Genomic DNA, 26,051 nt, shown 5'->3' with positions numbered 1-26,051 from the left:
GAGATGTCACGCCACTTCGAGTGGCCGTATTTTCACTATCGCTAAGACGATTAAAGGCTCCGGCAGACCAGCGCGATTATGCGATATCCAATGAAAGCTCTGCTTTATTGGGGGAAAAAAAAGCTCTTATTGGATATCGCACGTCGTGCGTCGCAAAATAGCGCTACTAGTCTGTTGGAGCCCTAAAGATGTCTAATATCAGACGTCTTGTAGTCATCGGCTATAAGATGACTTTTTGTAGGACATAAGACGTTTGTTTTTAGTAGCTGCACTGCTGTACTAGTGCAATAAGTTAGAATGAGAAAAAATATATTTGTTTTATTCTAACTTATTGCACTAGTGCAGCAGTACAGCGACAAAGAGCAGGGGCTCGATTCTTGAATTTATTCGCAAGAGAAACGTATTCGCAAATTCTGTTCTTACAGAAAAGTTAGAAATTTATTGGCTATCGTATGGCTATTAACCAATAAACTTACAACTTTCTGTTAGAGCGAGTATTTGCGTATACGTTTCTCTTGCGAATGACTTCAAGAATCGAGCCACTGGCCTAAGTCGTCTTTTAGTCGTCTTTTCGTCGACTATAAGCTCTACCTAAAAGATGTTCATGATGAAAATTTGTCATCTTTTAGTTGTCTGTTAGACGTCTTTGTGCTGTCCGGGTGGATTCCTTTGTTTTTACTGACTTTTCGATCTTCGAAGCAAGAGGCTGTTGGAGCGACGCCGGCAGAAATGTATTCTGGTCAGGACCTTCGTCTGCTTTTGGATCTTTTTAGGGGTTGTTCACCTTTAAAAGTGGAAGAGGAGGGAGAAGGTAATTTTATTTCCGGACTCAGGAATAGGCTTGATACAATTCATCGTTTCGCCCGACGTCTTCAAATTAATTCCAAGAACGCAAAGTTTTGATATGATCGACGAACGAGACGGGTATTCTTCGAACTGGGACAGAAAATCTAGTTTTATAATCTTCGACGTGTTACAGGAAGAGCTTCGAAATTGCAAAGTCCTTGGGAGGGACCTTGGAAAATTAAGAAGAGACTGGGAGATATTTTATATAGTATAGAGAAATCTTCTCATAAAAAAATAAAGTTGTGCATGCCAATCATTTAGCTCTTTTTTACAAAAGAGATTAGGGTACTTCTGTTAACAAAGCCGATACGAGTCTGAGCCTGTACGCGTGCGTGTTGAAAGATGTTTTTTTTTTAGTTTACGTTCTGGTTTTTTTGTTTGTTTTCTTTTAAATTGTTTCAGATACGTTCGAGTTGGGAGTACTGGGACTGCGTTTCTCACGGTTTTTGACCGTGGTTTTTCCGTAGGACATAGGGCGAATGCCGAGACAGGGGACAGGGAGCTTAAAGAGCGTAGAGTCCACGGAAGCTAATTTCCTCCTCCGTGATCCCAAAGAAAGAAGAAAGAAGCGCTCAAGACCCGGCGCAAGGGGGAGCATCCCAGATGCGCCCAGATCGAAACAGCAGGACACCACCAATCAGATTGCTGAGTTAGTTAAAGTTGGGATAAATTTATAGAATTTGATTGATGGTATTTCGATCTGTGCGCATCTGGGACTCGCGCAAAAAAGCAAGAAGCGTTCAAGGCTCAAGATGCAAGAGCACAGGCAGCGGAAACTGGAATCGGGCGCGCGAATCTCCGTGCGGTCTGGCCAGCTCTTCGCGGGAGAATGTTCGAGGGGATCTAGTTGGAGGGAGACTTTTGTGGCCCGGTAACCCGTTGCAGCAGCACAGGGAGGGCAACAAATCGTAGGACCCTGTGAAACCTTCTTTGAAGAACGCGACAAACTGCCTCTCGGAACCATGGTGGACGTATAAAAGGTGAGGGGGATAATGAATTTGGGGAATAATAAAAGTATATTTTTATAATATACATGGTTTATTCTATCAAAATAATCCTTTTTCAGGCCTATCATTTGGTTTTAGAAAATTTAAATGAGTAGATAAATAAGAGATTAAGTGGTCTATATTTAGGGTATGAGCCTAATAGCTTATGTTAGCTTACTTATTTTATTATTTTTATTTTATGTATTTAAAAAAATTAGTTTTTAAGTATTATATATTTGTATGTGATAGGGGGAAAATTAAAGGGAGGTTTTGATTAATAGATTGATTAAATTTTAGTTTAATAAAAATAATTCATTTACATTGAGATTTTAAAGGAAATTAAAAAATTTCCTTTAAAATTGCGCATAATGGCGGCATGTGGAGTGGAACCGAAATTTCAACCAATCAGATTTTACCCATTTAGAAACGCGCGTATTTAAAACGTAAATGACTAATCAGAAATAAGAACATAGTATTAATATGTATATAATATATACATATTTGAAGTAAAAATATATGTGTATTCATAAATATTAACATGAACTCATATTGCTCACTACTGAAAACTAATAAACAATACAATATTAAAACAATGTAACAGAAAATAAAACTTATAAATAACTAAAAATGTGAGAAATATATATAGTGTTATTTAAATATTAAGTTTACGTTTACTTATGTAAGCTTACTTATTATTTTTCTCCAATTCTAATATCAATAGATCCTTCTCCGCCATGATAAGGCGGAAATTGTGTTGTTGTTTGTTTGTCATTGTTATTATTGTTATTATTATTATTATTATTATTATTATTATAAGTTTCTGTTGTTGTTGGAAGTGGCAATGGTGTTTGATTTTTATCAGAGTTCGAAGTTTCTTGGATAATGATGATTGGCTGAGTCCAATAGTTTCCGCGATGATGCTCTCCTTGGTGCCCTGGTGGAACATTATGCCATTGCCACCACGGTCCTCTACCGGGATGCTGTTGCGGCGTATGTCGCGTATTATCGGAGGCAATAATCATCTACAAAACATGAGATGTGTTTTTTAAACCATACTTATGTTTAATTAGAATCATATTAATGTTTATAGTTATATTGCTGTATGCAGTTTTTATGTTGCAATGTTTTTTTAATTTAAAAATGTTTTGAAAGTTTTGTCAGATATTTACCAAATTCAATTAATAACTTTAATTGACTATTTTTCGCTCATCGATTTTTTCCGATTAATATTTATACTAAGAATTTTTTTCTAAGTTTTGGAAAATATTATTGTAGAATGAGGTTCTTTAACCAAAATGCTGTAAAGATACTTTTAAAAAAGTATTAGGACGTTGAATAAGTTCTCGCTATTTTCCAATTGATGGCATTACCAGAACTGTTTGTGTATAGTTTAAGATGGTGACGCATTTATACAGAAGTACTATATAAGCAAGCTTGAAATTCAGTATATGTCATTTCGCCGAAGTGTAAACAACTTTGTTTTTCATAGTGTTAAACATGTCAAATTTCGTGCCAAAAAAAGAGTATTTGCGGGGAATTTTATTGCACTACTTTATTCAAAAAAGATCTTCAGTTGAAGCACTAGAATTCTTGTTAAGACTTACGGCGACCATGCTCTGTCGGAAACAACATGCAGAGATTGGTTTAGACGCTTCAAAAATAATGATTTTGATGTTAAAGATAAAAAACGCTCTGACGCACTGAAAAAGTTTGAAGACGAAGAATTAGAGGTATTACTCCATAAAAACCCATCACGGAAGATTGTTACCGACTACAATTGATGCGTTTGAGCCGAACATTGAAAGAAAAACGGTCGTTATACGAGCAGAGACACGAGAAAGTGATTTTGCAGCATGACAATGCTCGACCACATGTTGCAAAACTGGTGAAAATCTACTTGGAAACGCTTAAATGGGGAGTCCTATTCATAGACTTACTAGAATAGACTGCTTATAAAGGTAATAAGGGTATCCATCACTAAAAAAAGGATAACTGTCGTTAATATGAGGTTCTATTTTTTTCTAATGCAGAACAGTGGGGAAGAGGAGCGTCCGAAATGGCCATGTTCAAAATGGAAGCGTCCCAGATGCGCACAGTAACAAACGGACACCACCAATCAGATTGCTGGGTTGGTTAGGGTTAGGATGAATTTATAGAATTTGATTGGTGGTGTCTGTTTGTTACTGTGCGCATCTGGGACTCACTCTTCGAAATGGCCACGCGTAAATTTGACCACGTTCGAAATGGCTACGTTCGGAATGGCCACGAGAAATATTGCACGTGGTTCAATTTGCCCACGTTCGAAACGGCCACGAGAAATATTGCACGGAGTTCAATTTGCCCACGTTCGAAACGGCCACGTTCGGAATGGCCACGTACGTTTTACATAATTTCCAGTACAATGCACATGGGTTAGCGACTTGGACGGAGTGGGTGCGGGAGGGGGGCCGAAGGGCCCCCCTTAAACGCGCGCGCGTGTGTGTGTATGTGTGTGTGCAAAGCATTCTCTGCACCACATGGGTTTGCAACTTTCCGCAAAACAAGAAAAAATCATTCCAAACGTGGCTATTACGAACGTGGTAATTTTAAACGTGGCCATTTCGAATGTGGTCAAATTTACGCGTGGCTATTTCGAAAATAGGCAAATTATATCCACTCGTGGGGAAGCATAACGACCAATAACGGTGTCGGAGTGTGAGCGTGTCGTCGATGTGAGCTTCATGTGAGATCGGATGATCAAAATGAATATTTTGGCATTAGTGAGTCTAACGTATGAATAATTTTATTTAAACAATTGAAATAATAGTGTTGAGTTGCTGCATATGCGAAGTAGAATATGAAAAGGGCCTTTCTCGCTGCTACAAAGTTACGCCTACTAGAAAGAGATAGCAACCCATATTAACAACAGTTATCCTTTTCTCATTGTCAGTGACAGGTACCCTCATCACCGTTTTTTCATATATGTAATACTCATATATTGCTAACTGGGCTCGGAAGAGGGTGAAAACATTACGGTGCGACTTGATGTACTTTGACAGTTTTGCACACGCGCAAAAGTCGCTCCCGCTATCGCGCGTCCCGCGCGTGCCTGCTAACCATGTGCTACGTTTGTGCACAACGACGCAGGTACATGATTTTCACTACATCTATCTCTCTTTGATTTCACTCACTCCTCCTATGGGATAAGTCCGACATTAGCAATATAGTCTTATTACATATATGCGTTTTTCCATCACATAAGTAGTCTATTCTATTAAGTCTATGGTCCTATCCCACCCGCCATATTCACCGGACATTGTTCCTTCTGACTACCACTTGTTCCGATCGATGGTACATGGCCTAGCTGAGCAGCACTTCGATTCTTAAGATGCCAAAAAATGGGTCGACTCTTGGATAGCCTCAAAAGACGTATTGTTTTTCCGACGTGAAATTCAAATGCTGCCAGAAAAATGAGAAAAAGTAGTGGCTAGCGATGGATAATACTTCCCTGCTCAAGAAAAAAAATACAACTGTATAAAACATTATTCAACATCAATGATAACTTATATAGCTATATCCAGTTCTATCAAGAGCTTTTCGAGCAATGATAGAATTTCTATCATGTTCAATCATGTGTGACCAGTTTTGTAATTCTATCATAATTATCTGATTGTTTATTACGATTATATCATACACAACCTATCTGGATGCAGTCACATGAAGCCAACGTACAGCGTACCGGCGTATGGCGTAAAGGAATTAGACCAATCACAATTAAGGTTTTGAAGACGCCCGTTTTGTTAGCACAGACATTGGTTTAATTCCTTTACGCCATACACCGGTACGCTGTACGCTGGCCCCATGTGACTGCATCCTCAGGTTGCATTCAGGATTTATAATAAAGAAAATTTCGTACTCATAATTAAGGTTAATATGAAAAACATAATTTACTGATTATTATATTGTATATGAAAATCTACTTTGAAAATTACATCATAGTTTATGGGGACTATGTCATACAAATTCTATTAAGTTCTGTCCGTCTCTTACGATAAAAGGGATTGCACTAGTGCGCACTGAGTGCGCCCTTATTTAGTGCAGTTTAGTTTTTCCCATTCTGAATACAAGGCAACAGAATACGAAACACTAAACGAGGGCGCACTGGTGCACCTAATCGAATTCGCCATTAAAGTCGATTTCACCGAAACTTAAGCGAGTTTGGCCTCAACAATAAAGGTTGACATGAAAAACGTGATATACTGTCCACTATATTATATTTGAAAAACTGTATATCGGATTATTATTACCCAGAATGATTGACAATTTGTCTGGAATATGTGATCGGCAATAGGAAAAACCGCAACTAAATCTCGGATTCAACATCATAGAAATATTTTCTATCAAGTTCTATCTTTTTTTTTAGCAGGGTTTAGATGACAGTTTTTTTACTGATTTTTAAAAATAAAGCATTAATTTTCATGAAAAAACAGCGAGAACTTATTTAACCTTCTAATAAAAATTACCAAAAATTCTTAAATAAAAATGTGAATAAGGTACGAAGAAAAAATATTTTTAACATTAAGAAAATTATCTAATTTATATTAAGTTTTACAATAAATATACTCTGAGACCAAAAACAAGCAAAAAATAAAAGTGTTGTATATAAAAGTCTTTCTAAAACAATTTGAATATTAATTTCATGCTATAATGTCTAATAATTTAATTAATTTTAACTTTACTGATTGTGAGTCTTTTTCTAAGCAATACTTTGCTACAATCAATAAATTGGGAGCGTCCCAGATGCGCACAGTAATAAACGGACACAGCAGACTGTGTGAAACGGACACAGTAACAAACGGACACAGACCAAACGGACACAGTAATAAACGGACACAGTAACAAACGGACACAGTGCGAAACAGACACAGTAACAAACGGACACAATAATAAACGGACACAGTAACAAACGGACACAGATCAAATGCGCACACTGCACATGCGCACGGACCAAATGCAATCCATGTACATTGCAAGCAGAGTAAAGTCCACATAGGTTAGCGACTTGGACGGGGTGGGTGCGGGAGGGGGGTCGAAGGCCCCCCTTGCACCCGCCATGTGTTTGTGTGTGTGTGTGTGTGTGCGTGTGTGTGCGTGTGCGTGTGCGTGTGCGTGTGCGTGCAAAGCATTCACTGCATCACATGTTTGCGACTTTCCGTGTGTGCATTTGGTCCGTGCGCATGTGCAGTGTGCGCATTTGGTCTGTGTCCGTTTATTACTGTATCCGTTTGTTACTGTGTCCGTTTGTTACTGTGTCCGTTTATTACTGTGTCCGTTTGGTTTGTGTCCGTTTATTACTGTGTCCGTTTCACTCAGCCTGCTGTGTCCGTTTATTACTGTGCGCATCTGGAACTCACTCAATAAATTCAATATCATCCTCAACAGTAAGTATAATCTAGTATGAGTATAATATAATTTAATAATATAAAATTGTTAAATTGACCCTCGGAGAACACATAGGGTCAATTTGACCCTTACCTCGAATTTGATTGTAAATATCTTGAAAGCATTTTGGAAATTGGCGGACCTGAGACCTTCTACATGTAATAACTATATGTTAAGAATAATAAAGATGCTCCTTTTGTACAGCGCAACACCTAATAGGTGTTGGGGATTATTCTAAGTCGGTGCAGGGTCATTCTGACTTTGTTGTGTACTAAGCGTCGGTTTTTCAATAGTGAGCACGATGGCATATAGTTTGCGGCCACGTATTCAGAATGCCTTAATGTCGAGCAAGAATATTTCGATGGCAATAGTTCTTCTGAAGAGGATAATGTGTCAGTACAGTCAAACATTGACACGTCGTATTCAGATTATAGTGAAGCCGACGCTGACGATAAATAAGTTAACTTTTATCACAAGTCATTGTAATAATGAAGTATTCACATATATGTAATAAGAAATAAATTTTTCTAAAATTTTTTCACAAAAATGTTTGATTTTTTTTACCTTAAAAACCACTTTCATTGCCTAACAAAATAAATACCTTTTTTTAAGGTACACTGAAGTACAATTTTTTTCTTGATTCTACTACATTTCAAGAATACACACCTAAATTTTTAGCCAGAAATATTTAAAAAAATAAAAAAATACAATTTTTTTCGTAAATTACATTTTTTTCAAAAAATAATTTTTTTGTGAATTTTTTTAAATATGTAAATAATTCCAACAGCACTTTTTATTTATATCAATTGATTTAACAATGTTCCAAGTGTATTTGGAAATTTTTTCAAGCTGATTACACTCGTTAATTTAAAATGGTGAATCAAAGTGGAGGGTCAGATTGACCTACAGTGTTCTTCGTGATCGAAAAAATAGGTGTGTTCTTCGAGGGTTAATAAATGTGAAGCACAACTATTTGCTTATTAAATTATAGTATGTTTTATCTATAGTGTCCATGAATAACTCAATTAATAAACTCTAGGTAGAAACTCACCTTAAGGTTAAAGATGAGCGAAAAATAAGTGTTGTATATAAAAATTATTTTCTAAAATAATTAGTATACTACTTTCATACATAATACAATCTAACGATTTATATTGAATGTATTGTCATTTTAATCAATATGACATCATTATTGAAATAAAATCACTTTTAAAACAAAATAAGGAAATAAATTTTGTTTATTTTTGAATGTCGTGTTGTGGTAGTATTTAATATAACTATATTCTAATAGAAAAAGAAACTAATAATGTTTCTTGACAAATATTGTTTCTTAATTATGTAATATGCAATAATTTAAATAAGGTTGAAAAATGATGCTATATGATTGTAACTACAATAATTAAGTGCATACCATATCTTTCGTCCTTGGGTTTTGGCATACCCATTCAATGTCAGAACTGAATCCATTGTTTTGATTTTCTATATGTTGTGGATACTGCTGTGGATATTGCTGTGGATATGCCCAAGGTGGACCACGATTAGGATTGTTTCCTCTTCCATCTTGGAAAGTCTGCCATCCTGGATGAGATTGAGCTTCAATAGCGAGCAATGCGACAATGACCAACAGTATCTTCATCATCTATCGTTTAAAGAAAGAATTTATTTTGTACATAATATGTAAAAAATATATATATTTATAAATGTTAATATATTTTTTTAAATTTTTGTAAATTTTTCTGTTAAGATTAATTCTATAGAGCAATGGAAATTTGGGATATATTGAAATCACCGTGGATATATGAAATAATTTGTGTATGTGGATGCGTGCGCGCGCTTGCGCATATGTATATATGCATATACTATATATGTTCAAGGTTTTACTATGCAACAATCACAAATATTTTACAAGTAAGATTATATTTCACTTAAATTTGCGATGTCTCTATATTTCCTTAAATGCGGACATTAGTATATCTTATATTAATATCTCTTATATGTCCAAAGTCTTATAGAATATCTTTAAATATCTTGAAAATTGCAAAATCCTGAAAGGATATCTTGATAAGATTCTATCGATTTCTTTTGTTGCAGTGTAATATAAGTCAGTGTCTGTAAAATATTTGATTCATATTTGTAAATTATTAACCAATAAACTATTATTGTCAATTAATACTTAAATTATTGCCAAAATATTAATTGCAAATAATTATAGAATATTTTAGATTATATGTATATGTATATACTAATATATTAAAGATATGCGTAAAGATATAATACTAAAGAATGATTTTTTGTTTCCTTAATTATATCTTATATACATATATGATATAATCCTTTTGTAAATTATAATAAATTTATTAAGTCTTGAAATAATTTTGTACAAATCACAATTTTTCAACTACACAGCACCTTATAAACTGTAGGAATTTTATGAATTTAGATTATTTTTAAGTTTTTATTAATTTATATAAAAAGGATTAATATACAATATTTTTTATTACAAAATTTAATAATAAGAAAACAGTCTTTGAGTTTGCGGATTGATCGTAGCTTCGCTTTACTTACAATAGTACTGACACAATATCAACGAAGGAATTGCCAGAAAGCCGCGATTAACAGGGAAAAACCGTACCAGCTAATGAACTATCATTACAGAGTCGTTTCCTTATAAAGCAATTTATTGACACGTAACCTCTGCTCATCCGGTGTCCGATGAATTTCATTAACACGTTGAACGCACATTATTCATATATGGATGATGGATAAGTTACTGCGGAGTTCGCAGATATGGATGAGTTTTCTTCACTTAATTTTAGCATGACTTTACAAATAATTTGTCAAAGTTTTTAATACTAACAAAGATATTTAATAGATGATTTGCGACAAATCACGGATTTAAGTCCTACAGTAACCATACAATTTATGCTGCGCGATCAACGTGTTAATATTCGTAATAATATTAATCAACTGAAGTGGGAATTTTGATTCATGAATGACATCAGCATATACATTACGACGCGCATTACACGATGTATATGTATAATATATACACACAAGATATAATTATAGATTATTTTGATTAGGAATCCCTTTTCTTTCTCACAGTGATTTGTTGATATAATACTGATTTAAAATTCTGAGTGAACCAATATCGCGAATTGCTTTAGCTGCCACTATTAAACATTGATATCACGGTTCATTGCCACGTCACCATTGCATGTTCGATGTACGAAAGGTCAACGAATGTCATCATGCTGATTTACATCGCGTTTTTCTTCTGTCTAAAACAAATACCACTAAGGAAAGAATTTATTAGAATTTAAAAAATATATTTTTTTGAATTGTTTTTCTTAAGTAAAAGAAATATTAGTTTAATTTAAAAAGACAATTTATAAATTTAACGATATATATATTTTTAAATACATAAAGTGATTTTTGTAATTATGATTTTTATAATTCTAATAAAGATTTTGTTAATTTAAAAATTCTGTATTATACTATAATTATTATATTATAATAATCCTGTATAAAATAAAATAAAAAATTTTTTTTATAAAATAATTTTTTTAATGTGAAAAGTGTAATTAAATAAATATTTATTTTTTTAATAAACTAAATTTAATTAAACTTGTAAATTTAAAGAAATTATTTATTTATGTAAAAAAATTTATTTTTCTTGTTTTAAATAAAGAGTTCTTTTACTTAACTAAATAAAATCTTTTAATACAAAAAATTTCTATATAAATCTCTAACTCTAAATTTTTAATGCTTTATGGTTCATTATTGATATATTTTGATGATTACGCAATAAATAGAATTTAAAAATTGATTATTTATGACTTTATAACTATGTACTTTTGTAAATAAATAATTAAGATAAATAAATTAACAAATAATTATCCTAAACTAAAATAAACCACGCTAATCGATTCTACGCAAAAAACCATTAATATGAATATGTCTGTTTATAACAAGTAATATAATGTTTATAATATGTTCCTTGCTTATAATAAAATGATTTTCGTTGCAAAAATTATTACTAGGAACGCTGCCAGGAACTGCGTTAACACTTTTTCAATATCGCGACTTGTTTTGTCATGGGACTTACCCTAATAACAGTTACGTGACATCCACGTGAAATTCACGTGATTTACATGGATTATGTGGACGCAGGTTTTTCCACAAGTTATCCACGTGGATGCAATATTCTTTTTTTATCATTGCATCGAATTCTTTTATCTTCGAAATATCTATTAGATTTTCTGTAGATATGTTTGTTAAGAAATATTTATGGATTTACATGGATATTTTAAAACGCCACGCGCTCGTCCGTCAGTTAGTGCATGGCGCTGTCGACAGGCGGCGTAACTCTCTCGGGAGTAAGGTGCACCGGACGCGTTATATAAAGACCACCCGCAGCACGATTAAGACAAGAAATAATTAACTTCTTGCCTGATGTGGAAAAGGATCGCCACATAATACTTTTATGATTTACTCATTTTAATCGAGTGAACAATTTGCTATAAGAAAAGTGGCATTTACTCTAGTCAAATGAAGAGATCACTTATCGAGTGAAAAATTCATTCTTATAAGAAGTAAGACGTCACTCCATTTCGAGTAGCCGTATTTCACTATCGCTTAGAGTAAATTTCTTTTGGAGTGACGTTTCACTCCGAGAAATTTAGAGAGTCGTGTATATTACGAAGATGTTTCTAAAGTTCGTAAAATTTTTACGTATTTTCTACGTCGAATCTCTGATCGCATCCACATAGGTTCTAGTACTGTTTTTAAGCGAATGTTCACACTGAGAAAAACGTTTGGTTAATTGTACGGAAGATTCTAGTAAATTTTATTGTATTGTTTCAGTAAGATGTATAAGGTTAAATCAACAAAAGATATTTTTTACATAACTGCAAACAATATTATTTCGAGGACTCGGTTGACAATGCAGGTTTAGATTAGGTAAGATTAGATTAGGTTTTAACGGGCGGTTGGCGTCTGGAATCTCCAGTCCCGGCGGCGCTCCTTGGTTCTCTGGGGCAAACAACTGGCTCGCCCGCGGGGGAGGGGGCTGAGGATCGTCGGGGCGATTCGCCCGGTTTTCGCGGACTGGGTGGGTCAAGCCCACGGGCCCCTCACGTTTAGGTTAGTGCAGGTGCTCACAGGACACAGCTGTTTCGGTGAGTATCTGCACTGGATAGGGAGGGAGATCGACGACCGTAGACTTACTAGAATAGACTGCTTATGAAAGTAGTGGGGGTATTCGTCACTGAGAAAAGGATAACTGTCATTAATATGAGGTTTTATCTCTTTCTAATGCAGAATAATGAGGAAGCATAACGATCAATAAAAGTGTCAGAACGTGAGTGTGTTGTCATAGGATGCGTGTGTCGATGTGAGCTTCATGTGAGATCGAATGATTAAAACAAATATTTTGGGGTTAGTGAGTCTAATATGTGAATAATTTTATTTAAATAATTGAAATAATGGTGTTGAGTTGCTGCGTATGCGAAGTAGAATATGAAACGGACCTTCCTCGATGCTTACGAAGTTACGCCCACTAGAAAGAGATAGCAACCCATATTAATGACAGTTATCCTTTTCTCAGTGACGGATACCCCCACCACCGTTTTTGCACCTCATAAGCAGTCTATTCTAATAAATCTATGAGCACGACCCACTGTATCAAGTATTGCTACCGGTGGCGGGGGAAAAAGGAGAAGCGCTCTGTTGCTCGTGCATCTTAAGTCCACCATATTAAATTTCAATGTCTAACCAATACTGTCTTTTAGTAAATTTATCTATACCACTCTATCCAGATTTTCAACTTGATTGGATAACAGCTTCATAAAAGAAAATAAAATTTATGCAAAACAAAAATCTAATTTATGGAAACTTTCTTCTAAAAATGACTATAAAAAATTTGATTTGTTAAATAAAAAAATTGACACCAGATTTGAAAACAACAGATCTAAAAGTTATAAAATACCAATTTTCATCGAGATCCCTTGACGTTTTCAATAAAAATTTACTACAAAATTTAAAAAAAAAATCGTAGCTTTCTGGGCATAGAGGGGTTAAAAAAACAAAAATTTAAAAACAGAAAAAGATGAAAAAAGAGACAGAGAGAGAGAGAGAGAGAGAGAAAGAAGACAAGAGGGAAAATTGAGGTTTATAAAGTTATAAATAAAACATTGGGTTATAATGGTAATTATTTAGATTAAGGGACACCGCGCCGATGACCTTGACCTTGACATATGTTGTCAAGGACATGACCTTGAGAAACTTTTCCTTATAACTTAATCGGTAGTCATTGTTCGTTAAAAAGTTATTAACAAAAAAAGTTTAAAAAATATTCATGTAAAATAGAACATACACACACACACACACACGCGCGCGCGCGCACGCGGAAAGGTAAAAAAAGAAACGCGTGGGCGGGGGAGGGGCTCCGCCTCTCCTTCTGCACCCCCTCACCGTAAATTTTCCTAACTCTAACTCACCAATTTTACGTCACTATTTGGTTAACGGGTCGTGTGCAATCGGATCGGTGCGCACTCGGGTCCGTGTGCAAACGGGTCGGTGTGCAATCGGGTCTGTGTCCAATCGGATCTGTGTCCAATTGAGTACGTGTCCAATCGGGTCCGTGTCCAATCGGGAAATACTACTGTGTCCAATCGCTTATGTGCGCAATCGGGACAGTCCCGTGTGTGTGTGTGTGTATGTGTGTGTATGTTTGCCTACTTTACATGAATATTTTTCAAACTTCTTTTGTTAATAACTCTTTAACGAACAATGATAGCCGATTAAGTTATAAGAAAAAGTTATTCAGAGTCATGTCCTTGACAACATATCTCAAGGTCCAGGTCATCGGCGCGGTGTCCCTTAATCTAAATAATTACCTAATAAACAATAATATTATATAATGATGTCTATGTATGTTTGTATGATGTGTATTTTAATATTACAATTTAAACATAAAGAAGAAATAAAGAGCAGTCAATGTTAAATTAATAAAAGAGGAAGAAAGATACTTTGTTTGAAGTTAAAGAATAAATAAAATAAAACTAAGAGGTTGAGCGAGGAGAGAGACAAAAAGTGAAAAAAAGAAAGAGGGAAGAAGACCGAAAGAAAAAAATTGCCCAGTAAACAAGACATTAACATAGTATTATTATAATGATATAATTTTATAGTATTATACATTTCCAAAAATGTATTTTTCAATTTTTTATATAATGTTATTATTCAAAACATAAAAAAAAGAAGTAAAATCAATAGTTTCATCTATTGAAATGTTGTCATCAATTTTCTGCAACCCTAATTGGTAGTCTTACTGTAATAACTTTGTGAGAGACTGTCATCACAAAGTTAGCAAATGATTATTTATATAATTATTATTGCAATTTATTTTCATAAAGTAAAAAGCTAAATAGCGCGCGCATAGCGCGCACCTGTAATTTTCTAGTCTAATAATCCATTAAAAAATTCGTGTGTGCTGTAAAGTGCGCGTCAGCCTATGTATCACGTCATTTTTTCGTTTTTTTGCTTGACTCACTTCGTGCTGCGAGAGTAACTGTCATTGCGACTGAATTTTGACAGCTGTCAAACATTATAAAAAAAATTATTTTTAAAAACCATAAAAAAGGCTCCATGTGTTGCGACTGTGAGAGAGAGAGAGAGTGGGGGGGAAGAAAGAGAAGTAAGAAGAAAGAAATAAGGAGGAATATCAGGTAATAACAAAATAGAGAATTGCATAATAATGTCTATATGTATGTATATGTATTTTTATATGTATACATATACGTATGAGCGTATATAATACACTCATACATATAAGGAAAAAATGTATGTACATAATATGTGTGTGTGTGTTCTCTCTCTCTCTCTCTCTCTCTCTCTCTCTCTCTCTCTCTCTCTCTCTCTCTCTCTCTCTCTCTCTCTCTCTCTCTCTCTTTGCGTAAATGATGTTGTCCCTTTTGTAATAGTTCTAATTAAGAATTCTAATATTAAAGAAATGTAGGGTAAAGGCGGGCATTATGGCCAAGCGGGTAATATGGCCACAATGTCCGTATTAAATATTCTAAACATTGATAAACATCGATAATGTATAAAAACCAATTATTGCAGCTATCCTTGAAGTTTGGTAACAAGAACCTTTCTATTTTGTTGTTATTTGTGGTTTGTTCTCCATAACCATCAAAATATACATGTCAAAGTCAGATATCGCACTTCCAACTAAGCAAGATTTTCAAATTAAAACAAAATAATTTTGGCTTTTCTCATTACACATTTCAAAATCTAAACCATGGCTATATTTTTATGATAAATTTATTGTGCTTTGCCCATTATTTTTGTAATTATAATGCACATTATTAAATGTATGCTCGGCGGCTAATATGGCCAGCCAGTGCAACGAGAGAGCAGCCAATACAACAGAATGTAGAGTACGCCAGTGCTGAGAGTGACAATAACAGCGAAGCAAGAAAATAGTGATTGTGAGAGCACGACAGCGTTACGTAGAGAGAGTGGAAAGGAAAGAGAGAGAAAGAGAGAGAGAGAAAGAAAGCAAGCCCGAGATTCGAGCGAGCCGGCTAACCTCAATCCGACGTTTCAAATGTTTCAATGTTTATGTTCTGTACAATTAAAATTATCTCACTTTTGCAAAATATTACTGTTTTGTACATTTTTCTTATAGTTGGCCATATTACTCACCCCACGTTTAATATGGCCAAAACGCATGCTTTCGGATGCTTTTTTTTTCTTCGAATATGGATAGATTTTAATTGATCAAGACATTTTGTTATTAAAGCTTATTAAATGCACTAGAATTTCAGAAAGTAACGAAATAAAAAAGCCAGCTGTTTGAAAATTATAACCTCAAATAGAAATTATGGCCATAATGTCCGCCTTTATTAAGTATTAATATTATTCATTTTAAAGCTAAAAGGTCGCAGAATAATCAAAAGTGAGAGAGAGCGAGAGAGAGAGAGAGAGAAAGAGAAAGAATAAAAAACATGCCCAAGAAAACTTTTATTAAAAAACATATATAAAGTCTGTAAAAAAAGATGCTTAACACTATAAAATGTGATATCCAAACAAAAATTTTTTTAAGTTAAAGAAAGGCGTCCCAGATAACAAAAAATATTATTATAAATATTTATAAATATTTTACAAATTTATTTTCATAAAATATTCTTCAAAGATTATATAATTATTTTTCATAAACCATTTAGAAATGATACAAACATTATTATTAACAATATATAGAATATATTTTTAAAATGTACTGAAAAATATTTATGATACATGAACTCGAAATATTTTTTATATTTTTTGATAATAATAATATAAACATTTATTTGAAATATTTATAAATATTTTTCATAATTTTTTTTATACCTGGCAAACACTCGGACATAAAAATATGTATAAAATACATATTTATCATAAATATTTTTCCTTCTTATAAATATTTTATAAATGTTTTGTGCTATTTGGGGTGTGTGCGTGTGTGCTTCTTTAAGGAAAATACTATAAATAAAAGGACAAAAAAATTTGTTTTTTCTAAAAAAATAATAATATAAAGTAAATGTGCCAATTATAAGAACATATATTTATACAAAATTTATTTATAATTACTTTTCAATATTATGAAAAAATGCTTAAACAGGCTTAATGATAAAATGATTAAATTATTAAAATCAACCAACGGGATTATAGTGAAGCAAAAACTTGGCGTGCCGTTAAAACGCAATGACCCATCAATGTTATACAATATGGAAATTATTTGTACAAATAAAATAACAAAAAAATAATCTATTATCAAAAACTTTACAAAGATAAAAAAGATATGTCAAATACATAATCGCAAAAATGGTACAAGATCAATATAATTAGCTAAGTATATTTGAAAAGGACTCAGAAAAAAATCGTATAAGATCTACTAAAAAATTATTTAAAAAATAGAAATGTTACCAATAATAAAACAGATAGTGAAGCAAAAACTGATGATAAATAATAAAACAAAACTCAAGCCACATTAATTGCATTCCTGTATATATTTATTGATATCAATAACATAAAGTCTTGGAAATATAGAAAAAATGCAAGTCGAGCACGTCAAGTTTTTGCTTCATTATAATCCCGTTGGTTGATTTTAATCATTTAATTATTTAATCATTAGCCCGTTTAAATGCTTTTTTGTAATATTGAAAAGTAATAATAAATAAATGTTGTATAAATATCTGTTCTTATATCAGTTGGCGCATTTACTTCATATCATTATTTTTGTAGAGAAAAATTATTTGTCCTTTTATTTATAGTATTTTCTTTATAGAAACACACATGCACACATGTTTGGCACCTTTTTTAACCTTTTTTAACCTTTTTTTTAAAAACAGTAATTTTGTTTGGTTTTTATAAACAAGGATAAACGAATAACTCTACATTATCGACTTCAAGTTATCGTATCAAAAGGTATCGATATCAAGTTTGACGAGTATAAAAAGTTTAGCATATATGCAGGAAACAGAGCTTATATGATAATATAAAAAACAAAAAACTAAAAATGTTGACATTATGACATGTTGATATTACCGACATTTCTAGTTCCGTTTAGTTTAGATGATGGCGCAAGATTGTAGGGATCCTTTAGGCCGGTATTCATAGTCAAATCTTATTTCAAGATCGTCTCAAGCAATGTCTTAAGATGCTAATACGACTCTGTGATTGGCTGATGGCATCTTAAGACAGTACTTAAGATGATCTTAAATATAAGATCCGACTATGAATACCGGCCTTAGTAAGGGATAAGACAAAGCCGCCATTAATGGGATAACGGAAGTCAATGAGTTAATAGCGCGGGAATTTTTAAACAGATTTAAGGCCACTTCAACTAACTCCGATTAACTTTAATCGTTGATTAAAGAGTTGATTTAGAAAAATTAATAAATCATTTAACAAATAATAAATTCTTACTTCACACAACGTTAATACCGTTTGGAAACCCATCCAGCACGCTGTACGTTGTCCAGCCATTTTTTTGCGTGATGAAGATCTTGAAAAGTGGCACATTTTATATCCACTTTTGCTCGAATTGGTGCAGTTATTTGATTTACAATATTGCATACTCACAAAACAATATAAAAAATGATAAAATAATATTAAATTTTGATTATACTACCTAAGCCTACCCACTGTTAGAAGCGGAAGTATTCCACTAATGGCGGCCAACCAATCCGCAGTCTACAAATCGATGTCTTATCCCTTGCTAGAGGATCCCTAGGAATTCGGCCATCATACCAACATTGCCGTAATGGCGTAATGTCGTGTCTAGAGTAGTCTAGACCATAGAGAGATACATCTCTATAGTCTAGATCGGGGGATGATTCTACTTGTGGCTCATCCGAGTACACACGCTGACATTAATGCCTAAGCATACTAACTACCTTAGTTCAGAGTATGTTTTCTTCTTTTCAATATGGAAAGAGAAATATACGTTCTGTATCTGTATACGTTCGCTCATCTATGAGTAAAAATATGATTTTTGCTCATTTATACTATTCACTCGAATAAGTCACAAGTAGGATTATTCTTGGTCTGGACCGGGCACAAAATATAAACTAATTAAAAAAAATATATGTATCTAGAATTCAACGCCATTTAAATCATAGAAATTTATGTACAGATACAATATAATGAGCGAATATGTCCTCAAGTTATAAGATTTCAAGTATGATCGATTTCAGTATTTAAACAAACTGTCCATGTACAAACGAGTTCAGATATAAGTTAAACCTTTACATTTTTCTTGTCATTTCGCTTAATCTCGTCACTATCAGTTTTATTGTTAAAAAAATTATAAAATAAACCTTGAAATAGCTCGTATAAAAAAGAATTCTCTGCAGTGTTTTCTGGGACGAAATTCATAGACCAATCTTAAGTTCAAGAATCATACACGAGCAGACTTAAGGGGATCCTGGAGTGACAGAGTTACCGACATTTTCTTGCAAACTTAAATCTTTAAATTGCAATAACAAAATGCAAAATCCTTTTACACGATTAAAGTATGCACAAAAATAAAGGGAACGACATACGATTTGTTTTGATAAATTAAAAAAATTGTTATTTATTAGTCACCTAATGACAATATTTGTTTTATATAAAAAATGTACAGTTTATATGTATAAAATGGTCCCGTTGCCCCCTAGTAAAAACTTTCATTAACAATATCATGCAATTACAAATAAGATTAGAAGCCTAGAAAAAAAGATTTGCATTCCGCAAATTGAAAAATTAGAAAACGAAAATTTAGGTTATATACGTGTAAAAAGTCGATAAGTAGAGCAATATAAAAAAAAATTTTTTCGTTCTCAATATAAAATTCAATTCATAGATTGATATTAATATACACATATATTTTAATTCTGGAAAAGAATTTCTAAATCTATACAAGAAACATATGAAATCTCATTAATGATGTGCATGAATGACTCTACATTATCAATTTAGATCAAATTTCAAAAGCACTCCAGAATCCCTTTAAGGGAGTTCCGCTACTAAATCAAAATGAACAGATTTTCATGAAACTTTGTAGAGAAGTTCAAATTAGTGACATAAATTGACTGTCAAAATTTCAGAAAGCTGAACTTGCTAGTTATTTAGATATTAAATATTTTATTAACATGGGCTTTTATGGGAATCGATAAATTTTCAAGTTTTTATTGTCACATTAAACGTAGAAGTAATGAACGGATATTAATGAAATTTTACAACAATACATTTTAGCTATCCAGAAAAGTACTGTTGAATTTTTGAAACAATACACTTGCTCGTTTGAGTGAAATAATTGATAAGATAAAAAAAGTTTACAATAATCGAAGTAATACAACACGTGGTAAATGTGTGCTACTGATATAACACGAATTTCAAATTGTATTTAGTTATCTAAGGGTGGTATAATAGTGAGGAATGTTTATTTTCAATTAAAAAAAAAATTATTTCAGTAATGAATGTAGTACTTTATAGCCAAATTTTGTCTTATATTCATCATTATTAACTTTAGACCATATACAGCAAAAAAGAAGAATGCATGACAAAATGATTTGAATATCTTTCTTTACTTGAATCCCTGTGCCACTTGTTATGCCGTGCCTGAGCAGAGGAAGACTCCCTTAAAACTTACTTACCCTGCATAAAACGTCGAATTGAAAAGAATAAAAAAATATATACATTTTGCAAAAAACAGAATTGAACAGAATTCAGAAGATATTCAATTAAATATCTTCTAAATTCTGCTTAAATAAGGATTTAATTCATTTCAAATATTAATTCTCGCATTCAAAAGAATTTACTTGATTCTAAACATTCTCCGCACTGAATCGCAATAAGAGGCATTCAAATGAATGCGAACTCTCGCATTAAAAAAGATTTATTTCTTCTGCTAATTGTTATCGGATTCAGAGGCATAAGGTTCTATTCCCAATATCGCACTGAAAAGTATCGGCCACGAGATTTTTGCAAAGCAGATTTCACGATAAAATTTCGTGAATGCGAAACACGATTTTTCAATAAGACATTTTATACAGGGTAACCAATGAAATAATAGTATTGACGTGATCGTACTTAAGATGGATCTTGAATAAGATCGGTCTCTGAATTCCGTCTCTAATCTCGAACTTTAATCTGATTTGAATTATATATTTATTTTAATGAAAATAATTTTTACATTAACGTATTACATTACATATCGAATAAAACTAAAAAAATTGTGATCAATTAAAAAAAAAAACAAATTCATCCGTCTATCATTGATGGCACACGCTTGAGTTTCATCTGTCGTACAACACAAGTGATAAAATACGGTATCTTAGTCGATACATTCTTACTATCAACAACTTTTTCTAAAAAGAGAAAACCGATCTCTTTCATTTACTGTCTACCGAAGGAATTTAAATTAAAATATCGTTGGAATCTTCAAAATGCTCAGTTGGACAACAAAGAATCAAATATAAGAAAATTGGTACAGAAAATAGAGAATAATATAATTTAAATGTATGTGCAAATACGTTAAAATCGCATTATCGTTTAGTGTATAATTATATTATTGTATTTTATTATTAAAGACAAATCAATATCTTATTATGGATTCAGTAATATATTATGGAAAGAAATTCTCATCAACCACAAATGATCATTGCTGGTCTCAGAGCGCTCTCTCTCTCTCTCTCTCTCTCTCTCTCTCTCTCTCTCTCTCCTCTCTCTTCTCTCTCTCTCTCTCATCTCTCTCCCATCCCCTCCCCCCTCCCTCTCCCCCCCTCTCTCTCTCTCTCTCTCTCTATCTATCTATCTATCTATCTATCTATCTATATATCTATCTATCTATCTATCTATCTATCTTCTCCCCTCTCTTCCTTTCTCTTTTCCGGTACACTTTTTCTCGATGTGATTGATGCGTTTCTCCATCGTGACAATTCTAAAATGCTCGTGCATATATTTTCCAAAACGGCCGCAATGTTCTTTTAAGAGCAATTTTTTTCTATTCAAAGACGAAAATTCTAATCGACAAAAATATCGAACCTACAATAATTTCTAAAATTAATTGCTAGCAATCAAAATTCACGAATAGTAGAACTAACATTTTAGTATGATGTATGACAAATTCAAGTATGACAAAAGATAAAAGTATCTATAATACATGAATTGGTCCCCTTTAACAACATTGAGATTTTCATATGAATATAATATACAATGATACTTTTATTAAAAAATTATATCTGGTTCTCGAAATCTGTTCGTATATTATATACACATAATTAAAATCGGAATATATTTCACAAAATATCAATAGTAAGATATTACGACATAAATAAATGAACTATTAAAAGAAATTCATGATCAAATTAATTTCTTTTTGTTTCCTAAACATTTTTGTAATAATATTGGTAAAATTATTTTTGATATAAAATAATTAATTATGCTATTATAAAACACTGAAAAAAAGATTACATTAAAACACAAGTGTATATTAAAATTTCTAATAAAATGGAATAAATTTAATCTATATACACAATTTTAATAATTAAAAAATATATTTTTGGTAGGAATGTGCCGGATTTGGTAGGAATGTGCGGAATTTTTCTGATAACTATTTTATTCGGTTAATTCAGCATTTATTGTTACGAATAACGAAATAATTTGGTATTATCTGATAATTATACAAAAACTTGAAAAAAATAAAAATTTTACTTTTTTATGAAAAGGAGAGTATTACGAATTATTAGATATTAGAATTTGACTAATTTAAATAAAATAAATTAGAGTTAATCTATTTAATCAAATTTTAATTTCTAATTTACTATCTCAATCTTTAATGAATATTTTGATATAAGCTTATCACAGAAATAATCGATCTATTTTTTTATATAAACTATTGTAAAAATGCTGTAAGATAAATGTACTATAAAAACTTTTAATAACTAATAAATAGTATTCCAATATTTTATTATTAATTTTTTATGCTATTAATAATATAATTAATTACTATTATTAATACAACTGAAACTAAATTTAATAAAATTCTATTCTATTGATTCTAATAAGACTTAATAATATTTATATTAAATTCACTTAAAGTGAAGAAATATGAGTTATAGTGTAGTAAAACTAAAATAGTATTATAAAGAAATATTAAACAATATATTTCTTTATTTTATATCCTTGGACAAATTTTAATTAATCGAGATATAATATATAAAAAGAGAAAAAAGAAAAGAAAAAGAAGTAAACTCAACATCAAAATTAAAAGATCACCCATTCTGATCTCCAAAAATAAACAAATTTCAAGAGAGTAATTCCTAAAATAATCATTGAAATATTTCAAGAAACATTTTGTAACTTAAATTTTTTATTTTTAAAATTGGTACTTTAATAAATAACCTACTGTTTTTTTACAAAGCTATACGAATGTAAACAGAGATGAGTCAAATTTTAAAATTTTCTACAAACTTTGCAAAATTTCCTAGAGCAAATTAAAAATTGTACTTCTGTATAGAAATAAAAATAATTTCTTAAAATATTATTTATTTATTACGGTATTTGTATAAAATCTCAATGTTCTTAAAAAAGTCCAATTTATAGTATCTCTTTTATTATTTGTTATAATACCATACACGAAATATCAGCTCTACAATTCGTAAATTTCAATTCACTAACAATTTAAAAACTATTCTTGTTGTAACCTCGATATCTTCGTATTAAATATTTTGAGAATTTGTCTTAGAATATTTTAAGAATTCGGTTTAGAAAAAAAGGATCTGATAATTTTGGGACACTTTGATTCACATACATACATACGCATGCGCGTGCGGAGAAGTCATAAACATCAATGCATTCTCTCCGCAATGTGACAGATCGCATGTCCGTATTTAACCGAGGACAAAAGCAGAATAGGTGGAAATCATTAATGATTGAATGTTTGAAATAGAGAATACAAAATTGCGATGATATGGAAGTAAATCTGAGTTGTAACGCAAACTATGGAAAGAACATTTATTAATAACAAACCTGATGATGCGCGCGCGCGCGCGCGTGTTTGTGTGGGTACCATTGCCACAAGAGAGTGATGTGGCAGAGAGCCATGCTAGAATGACCGCAACAGCACGATGAATCGTGGAACAAATCCCTTGTACCTCTCCTTTCCTCCGTCCCTCTTTCTTCGTCGAGATAACCGCTCATGATCATCCTTCTTTTCATTCTCATCTCTTTCTCTTCTACTTCGGCCACTTCCTTCCATCTTTCTCGTTCTTTGCGTGGTCCTTTGTCGCACCGCTCACTTTTTCTTTCTTCTTTCCGCTTTGCATCTTTCTCATTCTCACTCGCTCCCTCCCTCCCTCTCTCTCTCTCTCTCTCTCTCTCTCTCTCTGTCTCTGTCTCCCCCCCTCCTTCCTTCTCCTTTAGTCTTTCTGTCCCGGCTACACATGGATGCCGTTCTCGCGCGCGCACCCAAGGGACGGTCCGTCGTTGTAAGAGAGAGGACGAAAGCTTTGTCGGCGCCCGCGGCTGAGATCAAACGCACCGACCGTTTCCTTCTTTTCCCCCGCGCCGTAACATGACCAAGGCTCCACCGCCCGTTAGTTCGTTCGTTCGTCCCTCCACTTTACCGTCTCCTATCTCTTATTCTCTCTTTCTTTTTCTCGCCGGTATCATCCTTTTGCAAGCGGTGCCGAGAGAGTCCAAGCAAAACCGATCGACGCCGGTTAGGCGAGTTGCTCTCGCCATGTTCGCTCGTGGCAAAACTGTATTATAGCCTTCTCCTATCCTGCGTGTCTTGGGGGCCTTCGTGTATTCCACGGCCTCTACCGCCCTTCCTCAAATTCATCTCTCTCTCGTGATAAATATTTACTTCACCCTTTTGACGTTTAATCGACGTGATCGCGCGCAACATTCGTGACGGTCGATCGTCGACGGTTGATCAAATGATCGATCAACTAGCCAATCAACGACATCCGCGAAATTTCATCCCTGAGTCTCTCCAATAATTAACGTTAATGCTGCGGGTTGTAGTGTTTAGCTATATATGTATGTCTTCTCTTTTTGTATGATTAGATTATTGAAATTGACAACATCATTGAGTTCAATGTCCAATACATCCGAGTCTTATATTTATTTGCCATAGAATTAGAAATGCACTGAATAAATTTAAAATTAAATATATTTGAATTATTATTGCTTTGGTTTTTCTCACTCTATTTAATGGATAACTTATCAGTGACGAGATCAAAGCATTTAGGCGAAGCTAGAAGGAAAGAGAACAGCGATTGAGTTCCTGATGGTGGCACAAGACGCATCTGGAAATAGTTTATTATTAATAGATGACTCGAATTCAACAGACGGACAGAGAGAGAAAGAGAGGAGAAAGAGATAGACAGACAGAGAGAGAGAGATGGGGGAGGGGAGGGGAGGGAAGAAGTTTGTGTATGCTATTGATGTTATTTCGAGGTTAGTCTGTACTCGCGTTTTTGAGTCGCGCGTTTTATTTCCTCTTACCATCGAACAGCGCGTCGAGTTCCCCTTCCCTCCGACTCCCTTTTGCCCCTACCGAGATCACACCGAACTACCATCTCCCCCCCCTCGTAACCCCTCGCTAGGCGGCTGCTGTTTCCCTTTTGCCTCCTTCCTCCCCTTACTACATCCCGCCGCTCGCCGTTCACCCGACCTTCTCTGCTGCCTCTTAAAAACGAGACTTGCCGCCGACTTTCCGACAAAGGAATAAAGAAAAGAAACAACTAGCCACGCTACTCGGCTGAGGATGGCATGGCAAACCGTACCGCAACGCGGCACAGCACGGCACGGCGCGGCGCGGCACAGCGCAGCGCAGCACGCCTCAGTATAGCATGGCGGGGTAGAGAGCCTTTCTGGGGAGTGTGAGGAGGATGCTTCGAGCCGACCGGCCAGTCGTTCAGTAGCGTCGCCGTCCGGGGGCTATCCTATCCTAGGAAATAGACAATTTTAAATGTTACGCCGTATTTATTTGACTTTTTTTCCTCCTTACTTTTTCTTTCTTTCAGAGAATTCGTGCTGCATTTATATGATTCTGTTAAATCTGATTTGTATGATTTGTTTTAAAATATGATAACTTCGAAGATATATCTTTCAATATGTCGCAGATTTTGCGATTTTATAATACGCAAAAGGGGAAGGAAAATATCTGCTCAAAAATCTTTAAATCAGAATTATAAATATGTAATATATGTGAATGTTATGTGACTGGATTTTAATAAAGAAGTAGCATCTAATAAATAT

At 33.3% G+C, this 26,051-nt stretch overlaps 1 protein-coding gene and 1 long non-coding RNA gene across 5 annotated transcripts; one reads left to right on the top strand and one right to left on the bottom strand.

Annotated features, from left to right (window-relative positions):
• The first annotated feature begins 498 nt into the window (after positions 1-498).
• LOC118644320 lies at positions 499-2,280 on the top strand. Its single transcript, XR_004962122.1, has 2 exons — positions 499-811; positions 1,249-2,280. It is a non-coding gene; the product is annotated as an uncharacterized LOC118644320 (long non-coding RNA).
• On the bottom strand, positions 1,871-25,604 carry LOC105832123 (hybrid signal transduction histidine kinase I). Of its 4 annotated transcripts, none has more exons than XM_036282574.1 (4): positions 25,296-25,604; positions 23,814-25,096; positions 8,665-8,892; positions 1,871-2,854 (listed from the first exon to the last, which is right to left on the bottom strand). In XM_036282574.1, exons 2-4 carry the CDS (start codon positions 24,006-24,008, stop codon positions 2,525-2,527), a joined length of 753 nt encoding a protein of 250 aa, XP_036138467.1. In that variant the 5' UTR covers positions 24,009-25,096; positions 25,296-25,604; the 3' UTR covers positions 1,871-2,524. The 4 variants fall into 4 exon arrangements, with proteins under 4 accessions (XP_036138467.1, XP_036138468.1, XP_012528241.1 ...); XM_036282575.1 differs by having other exon boundaries at positions 23,814-25,044; XM_012672787.3 differs by lacking the exons at positions 23,814-25,096; positions 25,296-25,604 and adding an exon at positions 9,819-9,970.
• Positions 25,605-26,051: the final 447 nt, after the last annotated feature.

The sequence above is a fragment of the Monomorium pharaonis genome, chromosome 2 (genome assembly GCF_013373865.1).
Source record: "Monomorium pharaonis isolate MP-MQ-018 chromosome 2, ASM1337386v2, whole genome shotgun sequence".
Lineage (NCBI taxonomy): Eukaryota > Metazoa > Arthropoda > Insecta > Hymenoptera > Formicidae > Monomorium > Monomorium pharaonis.
Note: the sequence above shows the minus strand (reverse complement) of the source record. Positions and strands in the feature narration are given on the sequence as shown.